Source organism: Lonchura striata, chromosome 12 (genome assembly GCF_046129695.1).
Source record: "Lonchura striata isolate bLonStr1 chromosome 12, bLonStr1.mat, whole genome shotgun sequence".
Taxonomy (NCBI): Eukaryota; Metazoa; Chordata; class Aves; order Passeriformes; family Estrildidae; genus Lonchura; species Lonchura striata.
The window spans coordinates 19,151,434-19,171,635 of NC_134614.1; the positions used below are offsets into that span (position 1 = coordinate 19,151,434).

A 20,202-nucleotide genomic window follows, 5' to 3' on the forward strand; every position below is an offset into this window, starting at 1 on the left:
TACCAGTTAATATTACCTCATTGACTGGAAGAGGCTGAGGAGGAAATAGGGGATGGGAATCATGGTATGGAGGCTGGACGCTGGGTGTTCTCTGAGCTTCACAAGAGCAGAAAAGTCAGTTGTGAGAGATTCCTGGCTTGGTTCCAAACTATGTGCTTTCACAGCAAATGTACAAGCTAATATCCTCACTTGTCAATCCAGCCCATCCTAAACCACCACTTGGTGCATAAAGACAAAAAGTGTAATAAATTTAACAGAAACAATTGACATTTTTTTTTTCCCAAAAAGCAATTTTCCCAAATAAATTATATATAGCAAGCAGATAACCAAGAATAGTCTCTTCCTGCTGTACCCTGTGTCACTTGGGGGACAACTACAGGAGATCAGGGAAATCATGACAATATCAATTATAAACTATCCTATCTTAGGACTGCAATCATTCCCTCTTAGATTTTATTCAACATGATTCTGCTACTAGTCCTTCTACTGAAAAGCTTAAATGAAAAACAGGCATAAGCATCAATTTTGTATTTGAGACCTCCTATGCATGGGATTATCCACTGGGACTGATCACACAGAAGATGCAACACCACACAGCACAGAGTAACAAACAAGGAAAAGAAGAAAGACAGCCAGAGAAGACTGAAACTTGCTTTCAGTAATCAGGCCCTGAACATTAAGAAGCTGATGGGCATCTAGAGAGTGCAGAAGGAGTGATTTCTCTCCTTTACACAGCTGCTAGTACTACAGAGAAAACATTTTTGTTTAGTATTTTGTACCTTTTACACAAAGTGTGTCTAATGGTTCTGATTTTATGCATAAAAAAATGAAAATTTCATGCAGCTGCTTCTCAATTACGCATCTGGTTATTGTTCTGCAGCTGCAAAACTACCTTGAAGAACCATAAAATATGGTGTGACAAGAGTGGAATAAATACCAGCAGTCATCTTGTACCCTCCTTGTAAAACTTTGCATTTTTTACCACCTGACAAAATTCCTGAATCAAGAACTATAACTTCTGTTGTCTCCTTTTATGAACAAAAAGCCAGTAGTGTACTTAACACAACTGAAATTTCCAAAAGCCCACACTCTGTGGCACACATTATGTTTTGAATTCAGTACCCCATTTCTAGAATATTTTTGACTTTGTGTTTTACTTTCAAGCAGCTATTTTGGTAATTTGATCAGAAATCCAACACAGAGAACAATAAGTCAGCTCAACATTAATGTCAAACATCTGAAATGAGATTTTGATTTGTTGGCCCCCAAGCCATTACTCATATTACTATAAATCTATTGAATATGAAGACATTTGGTGACAAAGTTGGTTATAAAATATCCAACTAATGTAAGCAGTCTCAAGCTTGCATTTACTGACTCACACTCAGCATGTAATTCTCTAACAAAGGGAATAGATAAGAAAAACAAAACCATTCTTTTTTCATAACAGTGCATTTCAAAATAACTATTTCTGTAATTCCTCTGGAGGCAGAGGGTCCTGCGAAGTATTTTCATTTCTAAAACATTAAAAAAAACACAATTTTTAAGTTAACTTGAAACAAAAAAGGTTCAACTCTAAACAAAACAATACCCAGTGGTGAGCTTTGACAAAATCTATTATTAACTTTCTTTGGAAAAGAATAAAACTCCCAGTTAGAGAAGCTGGAAGTTTCTCTATCTGTTTTTTTCTGGCACACGGGATGCAACACATGTGGCTATAGTAAAATGCAGGGAACCCCGGATGAGGGAAGAAATGATGGTGTCTGGCTCCAGATCAGAAGGCTGAAGGACAGCTTTATTAAAACTATACTGTACTATATTAATATACTATTTAAAGAGATACTATACTATTCTACATACTTACTTCTTACTTACCTGTCAATTAACTAACAAACTCGTGACTCTGTGCTAAGAGTTAAAGCCACAGCTGGATCCCATTGGTCACTGACCCCAAACAACTTCACCAGAATCCAACCCAGCCATCACTGCAGGTGAACAATCTCCACACCACATTCCACATGGGCAAAACAAAGGAGCAGAGATAAAGATTGTTTTCTCTTCTTCTCTCTGTGCTTCTCCTGAGAGACAGAATGATGTCTCTCTGTGCAGAGAATGTGAATGTTACATGTAGCCATTACCAACAAATGCATGTGTGCTTCCACAGCTGCCTGGTTCCCAGAGAAAAGACAGAAGTGCCAAGGCTTTATATGGAAAAACACTGGTGGAATGAGACAAGCAGGAAAGCAAAGGCAGAAAGCCTCACAGGGTGTACCAAGGATGTTGCACTGCTTAAACTCTGCTGCACATAAAAGTTCTGCATTCTCTGCCCCCTCTGTGAAGCAGTTTGTCAGCATGAGACACGAAGGGAGGAGGGAAGCAAAGGGAGGGAGCACAGGCTGGATTACAAGATTCAAACCCAACCAAGCCACACACACAGAGGAGAAAACAGCACAACTTGAAGGTTCCTATCCAAGGGGAAGGTCCTGTAGCACCAACATTCACTGAGTGTGAAACCCTCAAATGAAATATTAATTCCACCTTGACTGTGCCTTGTGCAGTTCCACTTCCAAGACAGATTAAGCTAAAGCCCCAAAAAGCAATGTGTGAGGAAATGAAGAATGTCCATGAAAATAACTATCATGCAGAGGTGCTTTACTCCTGGTTTGCTCTGTAGCTGTATCACAGCAAATTCCCCAGGACCTTCTACCAAACTCCCTAGCACAGCACATTAGGTGAACAAATCACTGTAACACCTTTCTCAGCTCCTCTGATTTTCCAGGACTGATCTTTTTCATCCAGTAGATGAGGTAAATTAATTGGGTCACTGACACATTAATTACCAAGCCTCCTACAAAGGATTACTTTAACTGCAGCAAACAACATGTTGCCTTCATAATTTTTACTCTACTTCATTGTTTTAATCATTTTCAGACACAAGTGAGAATCTTAAAGTTATTTGCACAACTCTGACATAAATCATTGCAACATATACAAACGTAGGAAAAAAACTATTATTTGTATTATTTGACAATATTTAAATATCATTTAAATGATGGTTAGCAATCAGTATTTGCTTTTTGATCATACACAGAAACATTACCTTCTATGATTGCCAAGTCAAGCAAATGTGGGTCTGAGCAAAGCACTTCAACAAGCAAAAAACCATTATGCACTCAAATGGCTTTTAGCAGTACACAACTGCTAAACATGTGCTCCAACTATGCTAAATAGGGTAACAACTGACTGTTTAGCACAAAAAAAAAAGAAAAAAAAGAGCATTTTCTCAATCAGAAGTCATAAGGTAGGAGAAGGGCTGAGAAGAAAAGAGCAAATGAGCACAGGGAAGAGAAGGCTCTGAGAAATAACAAGGAACTGATTAAGGGACAAAAAGAGTAAAACCACAGATATTGACAAATTTTGTAGAGCTTTGAATTTATACATTCAAAGGATGCCTATGAAGACTGCAAATAATGGAGTATTTAGTATTTTCTATCATTGAGAAGTGGCTGGAAAATGCAGATTTACTCTAATTTTAGATTTTATCCCTCTGACAAGGCAAAATCCATTCAGTAGAAGAAAGAAATACTTAAGCTCAGTAACACAGAACGTGGTCCAAGGCAGCTCATCCACCACCAGTTTTCTATTAAATTTAAAAGATTGTTTTCTAAATACTTACCCATCTGAGTTATAATATGATCCGATAACTTACATATAATAACTTACAGCATTATTTTGCCTGAAAAGAACAGTTTCAGAAAGCTATAATTTAAGTCTAAGGAACTTTAATAAAAGCTGTCAGAGAAAATAAGAGGACTTGTGGGAGAGCCGTTCCTTACCAGCAAGCAAAGTTCTGTGTACAGTTCCCTGGAATGCTATTGCAGCAACACATGATTTTTCAACATATGCATAAAAGGATAACCTGAGTGGTTTTAAATAATAGTTAGTTATAACCACAAAGTACATGAGGGTTTTTGAGAAATAACTCATTATGCACAGGTGAAAAATTATTACTTCACAGTGAAGCATTGAATGGAAAGAGATATGGAAATCATAGAAATGCTGAAAGAAGCAATTCTGCAACGTATCCTGATGGACAGAAACAGAGAGGAAATTAAATCACCTAAGCAACCACATGATGACAGTAAAAAAGATCAGCTAAGTAGCCAAGTTTTTCAAATAAAATTTTATATAGAGGGCCACTCTGTACAGGATACTCACAGAAAAGCTCTTGCTGGTATAACAAAAAAGGACCTGAATTCACATTTCAAATATCCTTAGAAACATCAGGTTCAAGGATGTTTTTAATTTTCCCAGCATAAAAGCTTAAATGAAATCCAGACTACATTATCGCCAACAAATTCTTCATGATCTACACAAAAAGGACACTACCAGCCTAAAGGTCAATTTTTGATCCCTTCTAAACATAAATTGCTTTCAAGTGGTTTCCAGAACTAGTACTAAAGAGGTGAATTTTCAGATAAGGGATCTAAAACAGCATCTAAAAATGCACCCTTCCCTTTAAATTAAAAAGCCATGGGAAGAAAAAAACTTCAGGAGCTGAGATAGGAAGGAGACTGGTGCTCACATGACCAAGAACACTTTCAATATTCTAAAAAATGGTGAAGAATAGGTGACAGGTAAATGACCTCATGAAAAGATGCTTCAATAAACCTTTTCTGTTCTTTATAAAATACATGTTTACCTCTCCAGCCTGATAGAAAAAGCACACCTTCAGTCCAAAGCCGAATTTTATGAGTTCCCTCATGCATAAGCAATAGAAATAGGACATGCAGAGACTATATTTTGTTTTATTATTTTTTTTAAGAAGAGTGAATAAAAACCTTGCACTCAATTGAACTGCATTTATTTGTCATAGAGTGTGAACAGTGCACCTGACTGATTCCTAAATGCAATGAAACACTCTAAGTGGCACAAGGCAGGATCCTATTGCTTTTGTTAAAATTCAGAAAAAGAAACACATGCCAAGTTCCCAGCATTGATTTAGGACTGTCAGCAGTGCCAGCACCTCTGCTGATGCACAGAGCCAAATGACAGTGCCCAGCAGCCCCCTCCAGATTAATGCCAGCCCCTCTCAGCTCTGCCCACCTCCTAGCTGGAAATGATGGGTCCCTTAACAGCTTCTCCATCAGGCAGAGCACAAAGAGCAGAACACGAGACTCAAGGGCTTCTGCTGGAGGAGCTCAGGGCAAACCATGCCCTGAAATGATGCACAGTGCACAGATTTTCCTTTCACAAATGATGCACAGCATATATAAGGATTACTTCCTTAGGTATTGATGCTGTAGTACAAGGAAAAGAAACAGCAAGTAAGGAAATGCCTTCTCTGGCTAAACAAGCCCTAAATTAAGTGAGAATTAGATCAGAAGACTTGTGAGTTAATACAAGAACAGCCACCTGAGCTTATATTTCAGACAAAAACTTGGCTCTTGAGCATTTTTTTTTTCTATTAAATAGTTGCACTGGAATTGTAAGAATTTGTTTACAAATTAAGTTTCTTCAGAGAGCAGATCAAGCAACACCATACTGTGCAGCAAAACGGGACATCTTTCTTTTCTCTCTTGAAAACCAAGAATTTTAACAAACCAGAAAACTATTGTGACTGAATTTCTCGGCACTCTATATATATATTGCCTTCTCTACAAAGGTTACACTGGGAAATTGCTTAGCACATAGAAGGCAATGAATTCCTTGGGGCTTAATTCTGTATTCTTTATTGTGTACAACTTCTTTTGAAGTCAATATTAATGATGTCATATTAATTTTTCTTACATCTGCCATTCTTATCTTAGGAGGGGAAAAAAACCCCAACACTTTAGTTCCATTAAAAATTCCTTGCAGACTGTCTTTTGTGCAGTTGGTAAGTTTTGAAAGCATCTAAGAAAAATTAACATTCAGTGTATATATTAATAAAAATAGAGAGAAACAGAGGAAATGAACAAAGTGTAACAAAACTGCTGATACTGGATAAAGGCAAACCCTTTCAAGAAGACATGCTTTAACACCTTCCTGACAAGTGAAGACAGCAGCAAAAAATCATCTCATCTCTTTCCATTGCATCAACAGGAAATCCAACAATAGCAGAACTGGTGAGCACAGGCCCTGCAGCAGTAAAGACAGCTCTGCCAAGCACAAAACAGTTGGTGAAATTGTGAAATTAAATTGTGAATTGCATACTTTATGCAGACTTCCATGACAGAAATTCCTATCCCCTTACCTGTACCCCTTTATCACACACACAGACTCATATGAGTGATGTAATGCTTTAAGATTATAAAGGAAAATTATTGTTTCTCCTGTAGTCCTGAGGGCTATAGAAAGAATTTCTTTTCAGAAGAAAAATACTGAAACTTTGACTTTCAAGTTTTGAGAACTTTATCCTGTTTTAAAATATGTTGACAAGCACCTTTTCTTGTTTGAAGAAGCCAAAGTGAAGGACAGCTGCAATGTGGCACGCAGCACCTAAAACATGAGATTTTTGAGGAGGACTTGGCAGGAGAGGTTGGCCTCTCCCCATATTTTACTGCAGAATGCTTGTCTAGCAACACCATCCCCAAACTGCCTTCGCTGGTTATTTTATTTTGTAATATTTCATGCCTCCTGTATGCTGAAGTTTCCTGTTTTCCCATATATTTTTACTTTGTGTGGTTGCATATTCAGTTGCAAATTGTGCAGATAACCCTGAGTTACAGAGCCAATATTAATCTGAGGGCTCACAAAGAACATAAATCTGGAAAAATCTTGGAACAACAATGACCACAGCAGTAAAAGTGATGTTCTTGATTCTTAGTTTTCAAAGTGCATGTTAGAAGTACAAGGACAGCACAGCACCAGAATGATAACAAGGATGTTGTTAATTATTAAGTGGATCAATGGAGTGTCAGTCATTCCAACATGAAATAGATTCCACACTATAAACCACAATTCCTTCATGCTCAGTAGTACACCATGGCTGAAAGCAACTACACCAGATGAAGAAAGGTATCACTAACTTCCACTTTCTGAAGTGCTAGCAAGACCACACAATTAAAATAAAATTTACCTGATAAAGCTGCTGGATTTTACTTTTGGTTATTTAAACACAGTTTGTTTGTTGGATTTTAATAGATGGATATTTCTGTGATTTGAAAAGCAAGCAAGCTACAGAGGTTATTTAAAATAAACTTAGCATCATAAAACAGAGGAGGTTCACTGCTTTAATGGAGTAATTTATATCTCCAAGTAGGCATAGACATCAAGAACAGCAATAGTTATTGGACAGGCCAATCCATTTATGAGTTCAATCATGAAGAGGAGAGTTTAAGTGCTGTAAGACTGGTGATAAACCTGCCACAGCTTCAGTTAGCATTCCTTGATTTTCTCAGATATCAGATATGAGGAAACACTCCAATTTCTTCTGCTTTGCTTTATGTCCGACTGTGCCATTTTGTACTGCTAAATGACCATAATACTTGCATTTAATTTTTTGTTTTAGGTATATTTTCAAATATACTGATTGTCATAAGAAGGTTTTGATCACTGAAAAATACATCACCTTAATGAAGTTCTAGAGATTGAACAAGCCATTATGCTAATGCAACTCAGCTACTTGAGCTCTGATGAGATCTTGGATATGAGTAAGTTGTGTTAATTTACCTTCCAGTGTGCAAAATTGAAATGCATTTAACTAAGTGGCCTGTGCATTATGTAAAGCATAAACCAAAAAACCTTCCTGTTCCTACACAATTAGACTACAATAATGTCTGGCCTCTGGCATTTTGATATTTGATATATTAACAAAAGCTGAATGAAAAGAGGAAAATTGTACAACTTTAAAAAGTAGAAAAATTATTTCAGTTAGAACAGATTGACAAAGTACTTTAACACTTTCTTTTTAGAGAGAAAAGTTATTACATAAATTCATTTCTGATCCACATTATCATCTTTTGTTCACCACATCAGAATGAGGATGTTGTCAGAGAAACAAAATAAAGCTCCAGAAGCAGGGTCTTCTCTTTGAGCCACTGTCACATCCTTTTGTGATGGTAACTCAACTCACCTTTTCTATTTCTTCATTTGGACACACACATTAACAAACATCTGAGGATCCTTTAAAATGGAGAGGCTACAACCTTTTCCTTCCTTTACTTTTAAAAGAGGGAATTTTTCTTTTAAAACAGCTTTTTACACAAGTTCATTTATTTCAGATCCTTAAGTTATATCAAGTATACCCACAAAATTTCCTCCACAACTATTCATGACATTCTGAATTATTATGATGGTAATTAAAGAATTCATGTTACATGCTGCATGCAAAACATTTGGGAAATAAAGTTCTAAGTATTGCCACTATAAACTTGTTCATATATAAAATTAAGACTACATTTATAGTCTGGATGAAATATCAAAGCTTTTCAGTAAGTTTGAATTTAAAGACTGTTTAAACTTATTAGAAAACAATTTATTTTCTAGATTGCTACCCAGTGAAGCAGAGTCCTCCCATTATCAGTCAACTTACTCAGTCTCTCAGCAGCCTCCAGGGCATCATTTGCAGAATCAGCTACAAAGAATCTCTGAACTGTAACCCCATGGTCTGCCATTATTTTTTTGCTTTGGTACTCCTGCAGGTTGAGCCATCGTCTGGGGGTTAATTGAACAGTCTAGAAAAAACAAGAGGGGAAAATAACATAATGTTCATTAAGAAGAGTTCCTGAGACAGCCCACTGAGCTCATCCACCTTATGGTTATCTCAAACCAGCAGTTAAACAACACCCAGAGAAGAGGTAAAATACTTATTGATTTACCTAAGTGCCTTTTCTTAACATTTGTGCATCCCAAGTGCTCTGAAAGCTACAGATATTTTTTAAAAGCTGCACAAGGTTCACTTGGCCAGACAAAATGTCTTGCATTTAATACCAAGGCAAATTTGGCTTGAACTCCAAAGTCTATTTATGTTTTCACGTTTTCCTCTGCTATAAAAGTAGTAACAGACTCTTACATTAAAATAAATTCAGTTTCATGTTAAATATCCTTATTAATATGACATTTCATCTAATCTCTGCCTATAAAATTATTTCCACTGATTCTCTGTGTTTCTTGAAGCACATCTGAAAGAAAAGCAACTAACATGGAATTAGCATTATTCTGTAAGAAACTAAACACTAATACAAGTATTTTCAGAGTTCCGCTGTCTCTGGTTTGTTTGTTGTGCTTCTAAGCAGATTTTGTTGAGGACACCAGCACAGCCACACCAGCCATGCTAGGCCAACAACAGCTGGTTATAATAATTAAAATAATGAGAATAATTAGAATAATTCCCTCCTCATTCCCAACATGCCAGTTTAAACACCCCTGTGGGAATACAAACACATCTACACCCTGTGGGTACAAAGACACAGCAACCTTACACACACAAAGACACCACATTTACTTGTCCTGGCAAGAAACCTTGAGGCACTACAGAAGTCACAGGATCTTTACTGAATGGTTTTAAGTGCAGACACATTCTCCACACAGGATAAATTGATTCACACAAAAGCAATAATTAAGGAGCTGGAGCTGACTCCTGGCAATGGTATAATGGCAAAGGTGGAGCTGGCTCCTGGCAATGGTATAATTCCATTTTGTGCCAGCCAAAGATGCTTTTCCCACACGGAGACACGAACTGCTGTCCCCCTGGCAGGCAGCCACAATCAGTTCTTGGTTTCTCCTGAAGTAAGGAACACAGCATGAAGGCCAGTGCTACGTATTTAGAAATGCTGGACAAAGAGGATTATTTACTATACTTTCATCTCTAACAGCATGATAAAAAAATTATCAACCTAATGCAACTTTATAGTGAAAACAAAAACCCTCTATGCTGAAGTCTCAATAACACATCCTCTCACAGTACTCAAGGTTTACAGGCTGAGCTGTCTCAAAAGCAAACTCCCATCTGTTCTATTCTCTTTGAAACACAGCACAAAAGATTAATGCATAAAGAAAACACAAACCCATCTTCTACAGTATATAGCTGCATGTTTTCTGTAGAAGTGACTCCCACTGAACTTAAATAGTTACAAATAGCTCAGGATGACATTTTAAATCCTTTTATGCATAACCTGATTAACACATTTTAGAGGAACAAAATGGCATTGTCAGTTTGCTCTATGGCTATCTCTAATTCTACACATCATACAGACACCTCACATGATTTATGTTCCCCCATGCTATTCACGGATGATATGTTATTACACTTATGCAATACTTCAAATGCAGGGTCAAAATTTAAAGTCCCTTTCATAATTGTTGACATTTAATTTGTTTTCCTATTATAAATTCTCTGCTAGGCTCTAACAATTATCACTTCAGGATCATTTCCACAGAGGGATTAACATTAGGGGCCAGGAGGGACCCTTTTAATTTATCTAAAAATTTCTACAGGTCAATAATAGAGCTAATAAAATTTTGGTCACTAGTTTTATAATTTCAGACCAAATCTTCAAAACATATTTTTTTCATAACTTAGAAAAACAGTTTCACATGTAAATATTACTAAGATGATCTAAATCAAATTAATAAGAAGGAAAATACTAAAAAAAATTCTTTCCGGGGAAGATTTTTGTGGCTGTTGCTTTATAGGAATTGCAGTAACCTCTGCTCCCAAACACCCTCTCAGCACCTCACAGGAGCTTTTGGGATACAACTGCTTTACAACTCAAAATATAACTCAAAATGTCCCACTGATGAGATGCTAAAAATCTTATTACATATGCATAAAGTTCAGACATAGATAAGCACAGAGACACATCTACTCTTATAAAAACTGGACAATTAATATTAAGGTATTATGATAATATTTATTTCCTAAATTATGAACCAGACCTGTCAGAGGAACACAGAAAGGAAATAAAAGAATAATTCCTTTGAAAAGGGTCGAAACATTCCTAAGGGGGATGAGACAAAGGTCTGCTCAACAGCTGCTGGCACAGAAAAGCAAAGCCTACAAACTCCAGGTTAGTGAGCACACTTTTCCCCCCTGCTATGTCACTTAATTCTAAGAGAGACCATGTTACTGAGTGCCAGCTGAGGACTTTCAATCAAGTCTTTGCACAAAAGACAAACTCCTGGTTGTGAATTAACTGCTTGATAAAATTAATAAGTATCTGAAGTCTGTACCAGAAGCTCTGAAGAGCAAAGAACATGAAAAACTTGCTTTAAAGCACTTGCAGAGTAGCCTCCATATGTCATGAGGACAGCAGGAAAACTAAAGCAGTTACAAGAGATGAAATAAAGCACAAGCTTTGAATCTGTAAAGGTGACTGTTCTTTCAAGACCATCTTGAAAAATCAAAACAGCTGTGGACATGCATTTTAGGGTGAAGACAAAAAAAGTGCCATGAAATCTCAGGAACATGAGTAAACAGATGCTGCTTTGAACCAATTTCCAGTCCAAGATGTTTTGTTTGCACTAAATCTGTATCTGGATTATACAAGAATCTTAAATCCTCACCCTCCAAATACATTTATACCAAGCATTCCCAAAAATTTCAGACGGGCTTCAAATGACCTAAATTCTTGGGCCTCATAAACTTTTATGCATTCTGCAGATAAATCCACAAGTGACACTGACAGTAAGAGTGCTGATGCACAAAGGTACAGCTTCAAAATTCTAGGGAAAAGCCTAGAAAGGTTTGAGAGAAAGTTATTTCCCATGGACAGTCTTCAGACAGCCTTAATCCAGCCCTTCCCCCTTAAAGTTGTTGGAAGGAGACTTTAACCTGGCACAGAACACAGATCAGCCATCACATGCCTTTGTTTCACTCATTTTCCTGTTTTACAGCTCTTTCATTGCTTGCAGCAGCATCAAACAACACCCTTAGATTTGCCACTTCAGTTCCAGCTCTCCACAAAGACAGACTAAAGAATTAGATGGTAAATCAGCATCAGAAAAATAACCTCAATGTGAAGGAGGGAATGGGGGGTGGCAGCTGAAAGAGAACCTACAGCACAGGAAAGCAGAGTCCAGTTTTTATTAATTTCTGTTAATTATTCTCATCACCTTCTATTCCCAGTTTATCCCTGCTCGAATATTTTTATCTCCTTGCCCTCCACTTTAGCCAGAAAACACCAGAGATGTCTCAGATCTTTCCATGAAGCTGTCCCAGCTGACACCCAGTATGTTCCACAAGTTCAAGCTCTATCTGTGTTTCATCTTTACTGCCAGGTTGGGCTGGAGTACAAGGAGTAGATCCTGTCCCACCAGCCTGTGAAGAGGAGATTGGAAATTTTGTGTGGATTTTAGTAAACCCTGACTCCCTGTGTGACATCTCATCTTTCATCTTCATAAGTTGACGGATAAAGAACCAGAAAATTTTGCACGGGTGGCATTTTTCTGTTATACTTTCATATGGAAACTTTGTGTTTTGTATTGATGTACACATTGAAGATGCAGAGTGGATTTTATCTGAGATTCAGATATGCCTGGTAAATCAAAGGTGTTGTTTATTTTCAAACCACAAATAAGGTTTAAGAATAAATCAGTTTGTGAAACTAAGAAAACATTACTAGCAGCACACAGAAAATAAAATGTTGTTATTTAAAATAATAAAGCTTTAAAAAGGAATTAAATTCATTCTAATAAGATATTTCTTAAGATTAAATTTCTAATGAAAGTGCTTATCAAAGAGATTAGTATACTTAAATAAAGCTCTTTTACAACTGATAACATTTCCTGAGAGCCTGACAACAACATCAAAAATCCCAAAATTCAAGTAAGTGAAACAAAAGGCATCAGCTGAGCAGTAACATGAAGTGAGATGAAGGCAGAATTATTTATTCAAATACAACTTTCAAACCAGATTTTCTCCTGCTGGCCAGAATTATATGGCATTTTTGAAAAGCACAAAGTATTAGTTTGGTTTCACCTCTAATCTCCCTTCCCTTCTCCAAGATTTTTGTTAACAGTCAGAATCACACTAATGTCGACCAAAAATATATAGAGTGAGGAGGATTTAGAAAATTACTGTTACTGGGAATTGTGCATTTTGTTCTGAACAAGCTTTCTGTCCAAATTCCTTCTTTATACAAGCAGAGACCATATTTGGTCTCACAGCATGATTAAATGAGTGGCATACACATGAAGAAATCAAATATTTCTTTTTGATCATCTTAACAAGGTCAGGTGTTGCAGAATTGTATCTGTGGTTTATTGACTACTGCTAGAGAAAAAATTGATTTTTCATATAACTTTCATAACCTCTTACTTATCACCATTTTGTTTGGTGGGTTTTTCTTTTACAAAATTCTTGAGGCCCTGCACAAATAATGTATTTGGATTTGCATTATTCTTCCACTGTTCCATTTGCCAATTCTTTAGCTGTCCCATTACAATAAGAAAATGGTATTATTTAAATAACAAGGGCTAAAAAACTAACAACTCAGTTAAAGCAGAGTGGAATTAAAAGTACATATTCTAGCAGAAATTTGCTTCAATATAAACAAAAAAAGAAACAAACCAAAACCCAAAAAACCAAAACACCAAACTCTCCCCCAAAACCCCCAAAGAGATTTAGAAAACACTGCCATCATTGTTATATATGCAGCCTTAACTATTCTGATGTAAAACATCTTTCAGATGACCCAGGAGGTATCTTTTGAGAGCTTACTTTTGGAAAAAGAAAACACACACACATAAAACCAGAAGAAACTGTCTTAACACATTCATCAAGAAGTTTGCAAGTTGCATGTTAACTACTTCAGCAAAATTCTGCTCAAAAAGAAATGTTCTATATAAGCACCAAACAGGAGCAGCATCAGTAACCCCAAACTTCATCAGATTATGTCACTGATTATTTCTTACCTGAACTTTTATGTTCAGGATAAGGTTTTCTCATTCTCTGGCCTCCCTGGTAAAACATCCAAGGCTGACTTTGGCAAATAGAATAAATAGAATAGAAAGAATCACTTAAGTCTGTTCTTTAAGAAGTATATGAAAAAGCTGTCAAAAGAAATAATTGAAAGGTTAAATCTGACAAACAACTGAAGATTCAAATTACAGCCTCTATTACAACTAAGGCCTCTCGGACTTAAAAAAATAAAATTTTAAAAAATTTAGTGCCATTAATTCCACATGGAACTACCTTGGCTAACCATCCACAACCAAATATTTCACTTTTCAAGTCCAGGATTCATGTGCAGACCATTTAGCTTAAAAATGCCCCAAGTATAAATACTTATTTTCTCTTGGTAAGACTCTACTTTTGCAAAATGCCAAATGATTTTAGCTTGGGGAAGAGAATCCAGTGTTAAAGAAAACAAAACCACCACTAAGCAAATTTCTAGGATAATTGAACATCCCTTGACACACCTATGTAATTTGAGAAGCTCTACTGTTTTCATTAGCATAGCTTAATGCATTTTATTGCATGACTGCTAAAAGGAAGACACACTTTAACATCCAACATTCCCTTTTCATTTACAGTATTAATGCAAGCCAATATTATTATCACAAAACAAAGATGGACTTTTAAAAGCACCTGGCAATAAAGTCGGTCAAATAAATGCCCAATTTTTTCTTCCCCCTGCTGCTCCACTGAAGCCAAGCAGCTGTAACTGCTCATTGATCCTGTGCCAGTATAAAACAGCTCTAGCAACACAAATTTGCTCTGCATAAATGCAAATGATATGTCAAATATATAAAGTATCAGGTTTTATAAACTTGGACATTATTGTAGTGGCTATATTGGAAATAAGTCAATGGGGAAGAAAGACCATGGTGTTTTTGAGGAAATTAGATGTATTCTGTATCCAAAATTTAGTGTATATGATCAAAAATAAATGTCTGTCACAAAAAAAATCTATTTGCTTAGCCAACACATTCTACAGCATTCCAGTTTATTCAATTTGTGCACTCTGCCCTGTAATACAATTCCAAGCACATCGGAAGGAAAGCAGATACACAAAGATGACAGTAATGAAAGAGCAGACCATTCATCAATGTGAGGCATAAACCTTTATTATATTTATTGACATACAGTCTCTGTAATTGACAAAGATGTAGAAGTTTCTCTCAAAAAGAAACCATCAGAAATAAACTAAACTGAATACCCTCATATAAACCACTGCAGGAATAGACACATTTTATTAGGTCATGTATTTAAAATATACCACATAGGCAACTGAAAACAAACTAATGCACTTCTTTCAGTTCTCTGGCAGTGCCCACGAAATGAGTAAGTTAACCCGAGAAGAAACAAAAATTTAGCAGAATGGTACCACACTAAACAGAAGTTTATTACAAATATAGTAATAAAATGCAAAAAATAGCTCTGTAGGAAAGCAAGTCTTTCAAGTAGAACATAAACTGGAAAGAGGTAAGGCTGATGGGCTTTAAGCTGCCCCAGGAGCCACACCACACATCCCCTCCTCTCCAGAGATGGCCAACGCTGCACATTACGGACAGAAAATGTCCTTCCCAACTAATGTCCTGTTGGCTGCCACCAACCAGCAATTTTCATCTTCCAAGGCAGAAGCCAGCATCCAGGTCATGCTGTTTAAAAGCCACAGAGGAAACTGTGTTCCATCCCCATCCCAAACTGCCTGCTTTAGCTGGGATGCCATATGGCAGCCAGGTCCCTTTGGTACCAGCAGAGTCCAGCAGCTTCATCCAACACTGAGCATTATGACCAAAGCCTCAATCTAGACCTCTGTGACATATTTATGAGGGATAAAATTGATTCTGTGAGCTAGTTTAGGAAGAAGTCTTGAATATTTCCTTAAAATAAACAGTTTCCATGTTTTTGTTCACAGTGTTCAGGAATTGCTTATTTTTAGTCTGTATCAAGGCACCATAAGCAGACCAGACCTTAAACAAGAACATTTGGTTTTAAAATCTACAGGTACACCTGAAGACCTTTTAACATTCCATTACTTATTCCTACAATTGGGAATTAGTTTTAACTGACTTCAAACCAACACACAAACTCAAGTTAACAGCTACAGGTCTTTGAGTTCCATATTTATTCCTGAAAATACAGCTCACAAAATACCTTGAGCAGTAAAATACACAGAAAAAAAAAATACCTATCACATTTCCCAGTTTTCTAAAGGCTAAGGCATTTTGATCAATAATCTGCAGGGTAATTTATTGTTTTATACCAGTAAACCATATACTCACTTTTGAGAACAAGTGAGATCTGTCCATGCAACACAGGTTTATGAAACCTAACTTCAAATAAAATAAAAAACACATGAAGTATGGCCCTACCTTTTTATTTAGTAAATATGGACTGCCTGTTCTGGTGGATAATTGCTACTATTCCTAACATCTATGACTCTTTGAAACAAGATGCCTGTGTTAAATAACTAAATGGTTCTCTTCATATACTCACAAAATACAGAAAAAAAGAAATGGGAGCTTGTTTATAAAAGGAGCTCACAGTTACTATAATTATTAGGATTGCTATTGTTAAATTGTATAAAAAATTGGACTCACACAGTTGAGAGGGTGGTCAAGAGCTTGGAAAGCATAAATTTTAAGTATTCCAAGTTTAACAACTTCAGAGGAGTGAAACAGGCCATCACCTCTCCTCACAAGCTCTCGTTCCTGAAAATGTGACTGCACTGCTGCAAACTAAGCCTGGGGACTACAGCATGAAACTACCTGCTCAACAGCATTTCTCCTTCCAAAGCAATTACTCACATCCATTGCAAATCACTGTCCAGAACAGCAACACTCCAGAAGAACTTCAGAAATCTAGTTTGAAACCATCACAGGATTGTTTTTTATTACTCTATTAGGTGTTTGTGCCACCATCTAGCTCTAGTTGATGCAATCAAAACAAGTGCTTAGTTAAATCTTGCCCTGAATACTTTCCCATAATTAAGGACAAGCCAATTTCTCTTGTCACACACTGCAAGATTTTTTGTAAGATGAGCTGCTGCAAACCAGAGAGAGGAATCAGAATGCATCACAGCAGGAAAAAAAAGATGGTTACAAATATGAAAGAAACAAAGAGAAGAGCTTTGTTAAATTAGTAACATGTCAATTTTAGAGATGGAATCTATTTTAACTGAAAAGCTAAAGAAGGTATGTTTAGGGATCTCATCTTTTTTAGTTAGGAGAAACTACTTATCTCCCACCACCAGTCAGCACTGATTATTCTAACACAACCTAATAAAGCAAAGATTATCAACCACAGATTACCTACCTGTAGGTAACAAAGCACACTAAACTAATTGATGCCTGCTGACATCACTCATCTGTTGAAAAACAGGCAGTCACCAATTACTAACAGAACAATAATTTGTTAGTTTAATGAATATGCTAATTTACTGAGCTCTCATTAGACAGATACACAGGCAATATTGATGGGTTCCATAAGGCATTATAAAGTATGGCTGAATTATTTCAAAACAAATTAAAGCAGAAAATATTGTATACTGTTTAATGGAATAATTTTAAAAGCCTAGTAGCAAGTGAATCCTCTGGGTGAACCCTCTCAGAAGTGCATGGACCTAAACACCTACTGCTATTGATGCCTTGTTGGGACTACCTAAAACCAGACAAAATTAAGAGAATAAAAAGCTCTTATATTTATTGAAGGGCCTTCAAGTGTATTTCAGGTAGATGCAGCCTCTCCAGGGATCACACCCAAAAATGGATGATGGGTCATGGGTTTTCACACTTCTATAACTTTGGTCCATTTGCATATTGTGGGTTAATCCTCCAATTACAGCTTTAGGTAATGAAGTAATTTACCCCAAGTTTGCTTCCCCCCTAGCTGACTTTTGTTTCCATCTGTCAGGGCCTGAGACAGTGAGGTGTCCTTGATTCCCAGACCTGCAGAGGAATTGCTTTGTCTGACCAAAATGGGAGAACATTATCTAACACTCTATACAGAATTTAGAGTCATACACTAAAGAACTGCAGGATTACAAATACATGATAAACATAAAAGCTAAAATCCTAAGGCATGACTACACCTGGGAAAAGGTCCTAATAAATACGATAGCTTTTTATTTTCTTAATTTTGTCTGGTTTTAGGGAGTCCCAACAAGGCAGCAGTAGCAGTAGGTATGTAGGTCCCCCAGCAGGGACACTGGAGAACTTTGATTTTCCACACAACCACCCGCAGTATCTCTGTTACTAATAAATCCTAAGTAAAAGCTGGTTCATCTGCATTTAGTGCAATGCAACACAGCCCTGGAAACAAAAGCAGTGATTAAATTTTCAATTCATAGTTCATTTTGCTTGTGTTGGAGCTGCATCTAGTTTCTCTTTTTCTCTCTTAATAATTTTAAGTTCCTAAATTAAGAAGGAAATAAAAATTGGTTTTTCACTCAAGAAAGGAATCACTACAAGCCGTATCTGTCAATTTGTAATCATTTATTCATACACAATTTAAATGAGAAACAATATTAAGTTCTCCTTCAAATTTCAGTTTTACCAAAGGAGTTTTATTTCAATAGTACCACAAAAATGAACAGAAATTCCTATCAAATAAACACATATAAAATATACTCTACATGAAATGGCCATATAAGCCACATTTCTGCTTTTTAAGAAGAAAATACAAAGTTAGACACAAGGGACTGCAGCAGGGAACACTTTTAGGCAGAGTAGGAAGGTCTGACATTTTTTTGTAATACAACACAGTTCAAAGTAGCAAGATCCTGCAGAAACCAATTATAAAAAGAACAGTTTCAGCCTCAACCTGAACAGCCTACCCAGAATGTTAAAATTAACCTGGGAAAGTGAATGATTTAACTAAAGAAATAAGCCTACTGGATTTGACCCCAAAGTCAAGTCATGAATCAAACTCCCTCACTCTCCCCCGATTTGCTCACTGAAGTGGGAGAACCTTCCCAAAACTTGCTCACTAGCTGCACTGCCAACTTTCCAAGGTAATTGAATCTAAAAATATGTGGCTCTAGTAAAGTTTTTTCACATTAAAATGCTACCATTTCGGGGGGGTTTAAACATTTCATTCACCATCCACTACCTCAAAATCAATTCATTAATAATATACAAAATATTAATGATGATTTACCTCTTCCACTTTTAAAACAATGTTTCCTTCCACTAAAAGATATATTAAACTGCAATGACATATTAATCGATATTTATTAGGAAACATATAATGATACTTCAACATCCCTCTTTATTTTTGACTCAGTGCTTTCTTTCCTTTCTCAATGGTGGAATCCTTCAGCTGGGAAAGAAGAACATCAGGAGTGTGTCCATCAGTTCTGAAGTGGCTGGATGCTGGGGATGCTTTCTTTGCTTAATTTATCTCTTTCCTTAAAGCACATGTAAATTTTTCCACACTAGCTCTAACAGCAAACAGCACAATTTTGCTGTGCTTTACCAAATGTCACAGAAACAGAAGAGGATTTCAGAAGACAGCACCCATCTCTTTCACAATTCTGAAATTTAGATTACAAAACCATATAGATTGGATTAAAAAAACAGAACAGTATCTATTAATGAACCTTTCCCTTTAAACAAAACCATAGCAATATGCACATAAAACCCACAAATTTTAGAAACCTCTCGGTTATTTCTTGTGTATTTCACAGTATTACAGATTAAATGGTAAGGATAATAAATGTACTCAGGGTGGAAGTGGGACTGAAAATCCTGACTGCATTCTTCATTAAACATGACTCCCTTACCACTTCTCCTGAACCTTCCTGCTCGCTGTCTACTGCAAGAAACCCTTTTATCTCAACATTTTCTGAATGCCTGCCCTACTATGTTCTTTTGACTTGACCTTGTTCTCCTCCTTTTCCTTCCAGAATCAGCCTGATTGCAAACTGATTGATCCCAGCCTTCTCTCTGCCCTCTCCTGGACACGATGAGTGTGGTGTGATGTTCTTCCACTGCAGGGCTCAGTCAGGTCATTAGTTCCAGGAAACACAAATGAAACTTCACAATTCTCTTCAATGTGCCTTTATATCTTCCAATGTACCTATATATGTACAAACTCAGCTTTCTAATTTATCCATCTGTTTACTTCTCATGCAAGGCAGCAGACACAAGAATGAACTTGAAGCCAGTCCTTCACTCATTGCAGATTTAAAGTCTCCAGTAACGATTACACTTTATAGACTTATTTACAGCTTGCTTACACTCAGGGATTTTGACAGCTATTCTGTAAATACACTCTGCTACCCACTAAGCTCCATTGTAAACTACCAGGAACATGCACGGGGTCACACTTGA

General features: G+C 36.6%; 1 protein-coding gene across 2 annotated transcripts in view; it reads right to left on the reverse strand.

Moving 5' to 3' along the window:
- Positions 1–20,202, reverse strand: part of SUCLG2 (succinate-CoA ligase GDP-forming subunit beta) — a 112,743-nt gene that overhangs the window by 83,498 nt on the left and 9,043 nt on the right. Inside the window, exons 1-2 of one of the 2 annotated variants that reach the window (XM_077786163.1) lie at positions 13,837–14,674; positions 8,516–8,657 (exon numbers count right to left, since the gene is read on the reverse strand). In XM_077786163.1, coding sequence (XP_077642289.1) covers positions 8,516–8,597 — 82 coding nt within the window. In that variant the 5' untranslated portion in view covers positions 8,598–8,657; positions 13,837–14,674. Of the gene's footprint in view, positions 1–8,515; positions 8,658–13,836; positions 14,675–20,202 lie in introns of those variants that run through there. The other variant, XM_021550959.2, reaches the window with a different exon arrangement.